The 10,244-nt window shown below is 40.3% G+C and overlaps 1 protein-coding gene across 1 annotated transcript in view; it reads left to right on the forward strand.

The window, feature by feature from the left end:
- Positions 1-10,021, forward strand: part of LOC114697497 (formin-1) — a 270,035-nt gene extending 260,014 nt beyond the window's left edge. The window contains exons 16-17 of the mRNA XM_028875752.2: positions 6,240-6,324; positions 7,768-10,021. Coding sequence (XP_028731585.1) covers positions 6,240-6,324; positions 7,768-7,812 — 130 coding nt within the window. The 3' untranslated portion in view covers positions 7,813-10,021. The remainder of the gene's footprint in view (positions 1-6,239; positions 6,325-7,767) is intronic.
- The last annotated feature ends 223 nt before the right edge of the window (positions 10,022-10,244 follow it).

Consider the following 10,244-nt stretch of genomic DNA (forward strand, 5'->3'; position numbering starts at 1 on the left):
CTAGTGAGATGGACCTGGGGGCCATGAGAGTGGAGGGCGGATGGTAGTGGTCAGGGTCAAGGGTCAGACTCCAAGGAAAGAATGGAGCTAGAAGAGCATGTTTCTAAGTATGTTGCCCCATTGGCCTGCCTGTGATGAATGAACTGGAGTCAGTCATTGTTTCATGGCCTCTGTGGCTTTTTCCCCTGGATTTTACCTTCTTTTTTCCCTTTGTAAATAACACAGAAACTAAACAGAGATGTTCTCATCAGCTGCTGTGGTGAAGAAGTTTCCTTTTCTGCTGAGGAATGAACACATTCCGTCTTTTTTGTTGTTTGTTGTTTGTTTGTTTTTTTTCTTTTGCCATCAGTGCAAAGTGACTTCAGTTATTTCCTTGACTTTCATAACTATTAGTCATGTGCTATGGTTCCACCATTAAGAATCCAGAACTGCCTAGAGAGTGAATTCTGTCAAGAAAGATAAAATGGTAGTGGTTCCCACAGCCCCTGTTCGTCTTGGCGAGCAGTTGAAGTCACTTATTTAGAATTGTGCCTGTATACTGCTCAGTTTCCTCGAACCATGAAGAAACAACTTGATTCAGCAAACTGGAGATAGGATTTTGTGGATACATGAGGGGCATCCTAAGATCTGAGCCATCATCTCCACAGGGTCAAGTCAACAGAGCTGTCTAAGGTCCAGCCTACTGGAAGATAGATGCGGGGCCAAGAGGGACATCTATAATATCCTCAAAGTCCACTGAAACAGCCTCCATAATGACAATTCCATCCCGCTTTAGAGAATCCTAAAGAAGATAATAGCAAACTGCTATTCCTGGTCTTCTCTATCTAAAGTGTCATCATATCATTCATGTTCAATGCCCATATTCAAACACTTTACTGAGGGGGCTCTAGTGTGAAACCAAAGTTGTGAGCACTTCCCTGGGCAGAAGCGTCAGACACACATCCTTTTTCACATCTATGCTTTCCCACAACACACACTGGCAGCCATTCAGTTTGCTAGAGCCTGCAGTGACTCCAGGGAGAGCGTATGCATTACAGTGAGAAAGAGGAGAACATAGTAGGATTTCCAGAAGTTTTGCTAAAGCATTTATGTACCGAAGTTACAGCTTTTTCTCTCTCTAGCATGCTTGTGTTGAAATACTTTCCCCTATATTTAAAATTACATTTGAAGGGCTCAGTATATAGCCCTTAAAATAAAATCTAGGCACTTTTAACTACAAGCAGTCATGAACAACTATGTGTGATACTCTAGAGTAAATGTTTAGACCAGAAACAAAAATAGAACCCACATCTCAGCTAGAAACAGAAACAAGTTCCTAAACAATTGAGTCAAGGAGGAGACTGAACATCTGTATACCTAGAGATTGTCTAGCCAGCCTATTTTCTTCAGTTAAAGGCAAAAAGAAAAGAATGTCTTTACCTCCTGGGTGAGATAGGGAAACACCTGACCTGGGACAGTTATACCTCCTCTAGTCTCAGTTGCCTTGTGAGTAAAGTACTATCATACCTAAGGAATCTTGGCATGTATACCTTAAGTTGGCATGTATAAATATTTAACACATGTTAGGAGGCCTATAGTACCCTTTCTCTTACATATTTATAACTAGAATTAGACTTCAAAATGTTTGGGGTTCCCCCCCAAAAGTCGGCAGAAAATAAGTTTACTAATAAGTAAACTTTTAAACTGAGATGGGAAGACAGCCATTCTTTCGATATGTACTTAGAACTGGCTTGTGCAGACACAGGATAGATGTTAAAACAGGGAGGATCCCCGGTATGCAAAAGACCCGTGGATTGCCTCATGTGCTTCTAGTTTGAAGAGAAATAAGACACAATTCTAAGATGAAAAGTCCTAAGGATCTCAAGAGAGTCCCAAAGTGCTTTTTCCATTGAAAAAAAAAGAAAGAGAAATTGTTTTTGGTTAAGAGAGGTGGAGGAAGTTTTCATGACTTTGGCACTTAAGCTAGGAACACAAGAATGGAAGGAGTTTGACCACACGAGGAAGACAAGGATGGTGCCTAATTTGGCTGATATGCAGAACCACCTGATGGAGATAACCATGTATAAAACGTTCTCTAGTTTTTACATCAACATTACTTAGGTGTAGTAACATACCCACTTCTAACAGATGAGGAAACTGAGGTCAGAGGGGTTGAGTAGCTCGTCCAAGAACACCCATCTAAACTAAACTAGCATAATATTCATATGAAGACAGGTCTGGATCTAAAAAAGTAACTGTAAAGTAAATTTAGACCAGAAGAAGGAAATTTTCTAAAATAAGGACTTTGAATCTTATAGTACAATTCAAAGATTGGTAAATTATAGCCTATGAGCCAAATCTGATTTACTTCTCAGGATTGGTGAATAAAGAGTATTAAAAAAAAAAAAAAGCAAAATAAAACAAAACAAAAGCCAGGCAGTGATGGCCCATGCCTTTAATCCAGCAGCTGGGAGGCAGAGCCAGGTGGATCTCTATGAGTTTGAGGCCAGCCTGCTCTACAGAACAAGATATAGGACAGGCACCAAAACAACACAGAGAAATCTTGTCTCAAAAAAAAAAAAAAACAAAAAAAGAATATTATTAGAGCATAGCATTGACTGACCCCCCCCAACACACACCCCATGTGTGTTGTTATTATACTACAATAACAGAGTTGAATATCTGCAACACAACATACAGCCCCACAGCCTGAAGTAGTTACTCTCTGGCCCTTGATGGAAAATATGTGCTGACCTCTGCTATAGCTGACTGGGGATCATTTGAAAGTGTTGGAGAAAGGAAGCCATATTCTTAGAGTTGTGCATTACTCACTGGGGCCATCTTAATCTGTAGGATGGCTTGAAAGGGGCTAGTTTATTTTAACACTGCTTGAGTTGTCTGGGCTCTCACCCCTTCTCGTCTAGTCTCCCATAGTCGCCTTCCTCCAAGTTTCTTGACCAAAAGTTTAACAAACACAGCTGAAATGCACTAAGTTCTGGAAAACCGAACAGTACAAGGAAGTTGGCAGAGGGCACTGATCAGTTGCTAGCTTCCAGCTGAGAATGTGGTGGGGATGACGGGAAGTGCCACAAACTGAATTGGTCCTGTTGTACCTGATATTCATGCACAGTGCTGGCCCTCTCAAAGTTTGTGGACTTTATTGTTGAGGGTATACAGACTAATAAGAATTTGCCAGTTTGCTTTGTGCAGGATCCGTCTTGAACACTGAGGATGTGGTAGCCACCTACGATTTAAGAAACTCTTGCCTATTGTCTTCCATGCTGTTCGTTTTTATCATTTATTTTCCATTGGCATGTGTGCTTTATGTGAGTGTGCATATACATGCATGGGTGAGTGTGTGCACATGTGAATGTGGAGGCCATGGGTCTGTGTCAAGTGTGCTTTGTCAAGTGTTCATCCTCTACCTCAGTTTTCAAGACAAGGTCGTTCACTCACCAGTTGGCTAGACTGGCTGGCCATTGAGATCCAGGGATTCTCCTGTCTCTGTCCCCATCCCAGATTAAAGTTATAGGCATATGCCACTACTACTGGCTTATGTGTGGGTGCTGGGGACTCAAACTTAAGTACCCATGCTCAGAGGCACCTTACCATTTGTGCCATCTCTGAAGTCCTTCATCACCGTTCTTGATGCCTGAATTTCTTTAAAGATTGATTGCAATAATTTATTATCTATTAGTCACATATATGTCAGGTACAGTGCAAATACTGAGGACAGGGACAATGAAATTGTATCCCCCACTTTGGAGAAGTTCCAATCTGCTGTGATAGGGAGGTAGTTAAAAATGATCCCAACACGGTAAAATATATGAACCTCAAAATCAGTTGTCAGAGGAAAGGACAGAATTCACTCTACCCAATTAAACGTTCATTTATGTAACTGACCCCTCGTTGAGTGTTGCAGTATGGACAGGATTGTAGTTAGTTCTCAATCCCTCGTGATTTCTTAACCCACATGACTCCCCCAGCTCCAGTTCTCGGGTATCCAGAGGACCCAAAGAGTGGTCACAGAGCCACCAAGACACTCAGGAAGTGGGAGGATGATGCTAAGCAGAAGCCAGGTAGCAAACCAACTCCAAAAGCAGGGACCAGAATTGACAGGTAGAAAGAAACTATTAAAGCAAAAGATGAGCCAAAAATGTTCTCTTCCAGTTAGGGACCATGAGATAAATGATAATTGCTCTTTGGACAGAATCCTAACTGGAAAAACTCCAGGAAGAATACACACTGAGGGTTTATTTGTATCTCCATCATCTACATTGGAAAATCTCTCTTAATGGTCTTTCTCCAGTGTAGTCTGACCTGGACTTGGTCCACATAATACAATCTGTTCTTGGCTGGAGACAGTCACAGTTGTTGCCACAAATGGGGAGTGTTAGTGGTCAGTGTGGTATAGACCCTCAGACCTATCACAGCTGTCTGTTGGCAGTTTTGCAAATGTATTTCTTCTTGGATTCTACAAAACATTACTCCTCCTTGTTTCACTTTTATTTACTTTCTGGTGCACCAGTTAGTGTGTTGAACTCATTGGAGTCGCATTCTACTTGTGGGCAGAAAGACTGGATTAGTGAAAGCATGCTCCAGACAGTGTGTCAAGTCCTCCAAGAGTCAAGCCACTCAGCCATTTGTAGACGACAACAAACGCACAATTAATATAAAGTGAAAGGTTGTTTTATTTGAAATTGTGAGGAGAAAAGAATGCTAAAATTTAAATGACCAAATGAATTGATCAATCTTTTCTTTAAATAGTTCATTTTTTTTTTTTTTAGAATTTTGAGGAAATTTTAGAAGCAAAATGCATGTTCTCATCACCTAGAGTTATATATTCTCTAAGACTTTAAAGAAATAAGCATCGTTAGTGCTATACATTTAAAATGGAATTCTACTTAATATATCACTCAGTCACATTTCATCTCCCGTCTTTCTAGAAATCACCTCTCTCAGTAATTTAGTATCTTTCGGTTTCTTTTAGATACTTTTATGTGTGTTGAGTTCATTAATGATATTATAATTCTTTTCATGTGCATATTAACCATTTGTATGTCATTTGTGAAGAAATGTTTGTTTGAATCTCTGCCCATTGTGAGGAAAGAGTAATTCATCTTTTCAAGAAAATAACATCCTTATTAATTCTTGGAGAATTTAAAACAAAATATCTTGATCTTATTTGCCCACAACTCCCACACCCCTGTGTTCTCATATTTATTTGTTTGCTTATTTGTTTGTTCCTAGAAGAGCTATTTCTTATCAGGAGATGTCATGGTCCTCTGTCTATTACAATCTTTCTGCCCCATCTTCCTAGATGTTCCCTGAGCTTAAAGTATTGAGATTATGTTGTAAATATATTTTTTCATATTAAATTACATATATATTAATTTATTTATTAATTTGGTAGGTACCATAATTCATCTTTTTGTTTGTTATAAGTATTCGTGTGTATTCTAGACAAAAGCCCCACATCAAATATGTGATTTCCAGTTTTTCTTTACATTTTTAAAGTTGTCTTTTCACTTCACTACAGTGAATTTATGAATTTGATACTTACAGTGTTCATATGTTTTCTCAAATTTTTCATTTTCCAAAATTGTCTCAACATTATCTCCTGTGCAGATAGTAGGCTGAGCACACTGAATGGTGCCCTATGCACATTGAACTATTACATTGTTCACAAAAGCACAGCCTCCCCTGTTCATCTCAGTGGGCTCTCCAGTGAAAACTGAGTTGTGGTTAAACAGAGAAGCATTTATACCTAGAGTTTAAACATAAAAGCACCTGGCTACAGTTACACATCAGATAATGTCATTCTGGCCAACAATGGAGCATATAAACAACAGTCTATGAAAAGTATAATGGATGGAAAAATGGTGTGTTTAATATTTACAATGTGCCTTTTCTTTGTTTTGATGTGTTCGGATATGCAAATCCTTACCAGTGTGTTACGGTTGCTTGCAGGATTCAGTGAGATAACATACCCTGCAGGTTTATATTTTAGGTGGTGTTGTGGGCTTTCCCATTGGGGCTTGTGGGTATTCACTGAGGAAGTGTCACTGTGAAAACATTACCTAACAACACATTTCTCAGAATGTATCCCCGTGGTTATGTGTCACTTAACTGATTTTCAGAATACTCACCACCGACCTTTGCATTCAGAAGTGTCAGGATTTCTGTTTAACTCAACCCCGTCCCTTTTCTGTTTTTCCTCTTCCTTTCTTTTCACCTCGCCCTTCCCATTCTTATTTCAGATTAAAAATGGCTCAGGCATCTGTCAGCAAACTGACATCAGAGAAGAAAGTGGAGACGAAGAAAATTAATCCCACTGCTAGTCTGGTAAGCCACGTTTTTCACCATGACCTCTATGTTTCTCATTATATCTGGGTACACTCCCAAGGGTATGAATTTAAAGAAATGGGGTGTTGCTATCCTTCCTCACATCTTAATACCATGTGGTTTAAAAGAAAACTAGGTGTGAAGGGCAAAGCATGCTTTCATATGTTTCCACTGCAAACCCAACAGAGGTCAATTGCAGTTTTATATACACCTCAGATTCTCTCCCTCTTATCTCCAGGTGCCTTCCTCCTGAAGGATAATTTCTGAGTAGTCACATCATTCTTCCTGTTAAAGAAGGAGTCAGGGTAGCCCCTAGGAGTTGTTAAGAAAGTTGAGATACAAAAATGTGCAGCCTGCCTAATGTCACTTGGCAAATATATGACAAAAAGCCTGACCCGATGGGAGTGGGGACCTCCTCATATTCCTTCCTTGTGTTGGAAATCAGCCCGTCTCTTTATGCTTTCTTAAGTCTGAGAAAGTTGTCCTCCAGAGTCCAGTGTTCAGTAGAGGTTACAATGATTCTCCACCTATGAGCCACAGACTAAGTTACCTTTTCTGTTGCTGTCATAAAAAAACCCCAACAAAAGCAACTTAAAGAAGAAGAGGGTTTATTGTGACTCACAGTTTGAAGTTATAGTCCATCATGGTGGTAAAGTCACAGAAGCAGGAGCTCGGGGCATCTGGTTACATTCTCCCCACAGTCAAGAAGGAGAAAGCAGTGAATGCCCATGCTCAGCTCACTGTCTGCCTTTTACATAATCCAAGATCCCATCCCAGGGAATGGTATCACCCATGGTGGGCAGGTCTTCCTGCCTCAGTTATCAGAATCAAGATAATCTGGCATAGGTGTGCTCAGAGGTTAAATAAACCCTCACAGATGCACCAACAGGCTTGGCTCTCAGGTGATTCCAGACCTTGTCAAGTTGAAAATTAACATTAACCATAGTACAGACATTAGTTAGCATTGCTACGTGATTAGGAACCCAGGGTTATTGGGAAATGAAGTTTGAATCTCAGCATTGCCCTAAGATTTAGTAAGGTTACTTTGCTTCATCCTCTTCAAGGGAAAGGGGGCAACGATGATACCATCTTGAGGAAACTAGGGAAAAGCATATAGAGTACCAGTTACATAATAGAGGTTCAGGAAATATTGGCTACTGTTCTTACCTCCATTAAATCCAGCAGGCTTAGACCCCGTGGTGCGAAACAGCAGTAGTGTGACAGTGGGAATCTCTTCCTCCATGCTGTGTGCTAGGTTGATAGAATCAGGTAACTGTGGAGCCCAAGGGGTAAAAATGGTAGAAATACCTTAATTTCTAGGATATTTAGTATGATTATACTCACCATTTCAGACCAGAATCTGAAAAAGTTACCAAAACTTGAGCAAAACAAATTTTTAAAGGTAGAAATGACAATGGTTCTGCTTCCTTCCTTAAACAACAGAAAGAAAGACTGCGTCAGAAGGAAGCCAGTGTGGCCACCAGCTAACATGGAAACAGAAGGAAATTCCAGTGCAAGAGGAGGCCACCCAGTGCTCCTTTAGACCCAAGTGCCAAGGGAGTTCCTGACAGATCTGCTACAGAACATCTGCTTTGCTTATCTCCTTCTGAGGTCCTCTGTAGAAAGTACCTGTGCCTTCCTTGAGAAGTCCCTTGTTAATCCACAGGAACAATGTGATGCTATGTATAGGAATGTTACAGGAATATTTGATAGTTGTTTCTTATGGAAGTCCAAAGTCCATCCTATAAAAGAATCAGAAGATGTACCAAAATGTTTCACATTTTACTTTATGCTGAAATGCTACGCTTTCCAATGTGTATCCATCATGGAAAAAGAGGTACATCTCTTATAGTGATTGCCTTGAGAGAACTCAAGCCTTGTTCCTCACACACTGTTTTTTTTTTTTTTTTTTTTTTTTTTATTGGTCTTAATCTTGATCCGGTTGTACCAAGATCCTATGGATGTTGAAACATGGGTGGAAAGAGAGAAAATAATAACCAAAAACCTTATCCTGGAGACTAAGTTATGATGCTGAGAGTGAACATTAGACATTGAGATAGGACCACTCAATTAACATGGCTTCCTGACCAGTAGAGATTCTGTACCAACTTCTAATAGAAACAGGGCAGGGACAGACTTGGATTGCGTGCTCTCTTGGACAAGGGACTAGGTGGCTTCAGATCCATTGTGGACCGTGAATGAATGCTATGTAGACTTGTAGATGAGGTCTACAGTGTATCCCACCACTCCCAGCAGTTTCCAGGAGAGCAAATGATACTACCTTTTATCATGACCTTGACTCATAAGCATATGAAGAATGGTAGCCAGGAACTGTTTGCTGTTCCAAAACTTATGATCAGAGAAAAGTTCTTTACAGTGAAGTGAAAGCAAAGTGGTTGTGTTAGTATTACCCTCTGAATGGACTGTCAGGACAGGTTGTATTTTCTAACTCTGGCCCTTAAATCACGGAGAAAAGCCACCTGGGACCTTTTGCCTACATTTTTCTCCCTAAGCCACCACTGTTTGAACTTCCCTGGTGAGAAAACAAGAAAGAGGACTGGGCATGAACTGAGGATTGTATTGAAGACTGTTTTGAAGCCTTGATACAATGAAGGAATGTGCTTCTTCTCCTGTTGGTGGAGACAGTCTAGAGTTACTCAGAGTCTTGCATCCCTTGCTGATCTGGCTACCTCTAGCTGCCACGTGGAGCCTGCCTCTTGCCTCAGCAACTTTCTAGAACTTTTGAACTTGCCAGATACCTTAAGTGTCCTCCTGGAATCTGCCTGCCAGTCATCAGCCCCCCACTCAGGGACACTCCGATAACAGATGCAAGCTAATGAAAGCAGAACTGTAGCCAGATAAAGTGCAAACCTTGTGAAACAAGAGTAGCTGGCATCTACTGAGTCACAGATGCCATTTCCATGCCGGTGCTAATTGTCTTTCAGTGGCCCAAAGGAAGGAGCATGGTCACTTGGCTTATTTTAATCAAAATGAAAGGGTGAGACAAAATAGACAATCAAATAAGAAACTTAATATGACTAGAATGCCTTGGTGTCACTGTTCTTTTCCTTTTGCTTTTTGTATATTGTTTCCGTTATTCTCACTGTAACTATGAAGAAGAGCAAAGGACTTAACCAACAAGGCAAATTCCACTTGTAGACATCCTGTTCTCTCCCTGGTGTCCTTGTTAGTATTGAAGTGCAAAAGAAAAATGCAATTTTGTCTGTACCCCAGGAGTCATCTCAGCATTCTGTGAGGTCTGCACATGCCTAGAGCCGTATGGATCCTGTGGATGGGATGAGTGGGAACAGGAAGCTTTCAGTGGGGTTGATGCCACCTCAGGTCTCTAAGTAAGATGTTCATGAGTCATCACAGGTGGCACGGTCTCTCTGTCCTTCAAGAACACAGCAGATCTTATAGGCTGTTGAGAACTAAACCATACTGTTGGGGGTTGAGGACAATTTTTTGTTTTCTAATATCCTAACTATTTTGTAGTACATATCCCCCATTTAAAAAGTCAAAGATAAAACCAGTTGGGGTAAGGATGCTGCAGAGATGGCTCAGTAGTTGAGAGCACATACTGTTCTTGTAGATGTCCTGGGTTTAGATTCCATTGCCTTTGTTGGGTGGCTCACAATCACGATAACTATCTTGAAAAATCTGACATCCTCTTCTGTCCTCTACGGACAGAATACACACAGAGACATACACATACCCCCACATAGACATACATATATGCACATAATTAAAATATAAGATTAAATCTTAAAAAACAAGTGGGGACATGATACAGCAAGATAAGTGAATAAAAATCAAAAAGTATACCTTTTCCCAAATATTTCATTTTACAAAGTGGTTTAAATTGTGTTAAAAATCACTAGTGAGAAGTATGTTTTTCCTTGATTTTCATTTTCATTTTA

Source organism: Peromyscus leucopus, chromosome 4 (genome assembly GCF_004664715.2).
Source record: "Peromyscus leucopus breed LL Stock chromosome 4, UCI_PerLeu_2.1, whole genome shotgun sequence".
Taxonomy (NCBI): Eukaryota; Metazoa; Chordata; class Mammalia; order Rodentia; family Cricetidae; genus Peromyscus; species Peromyscus leucopus.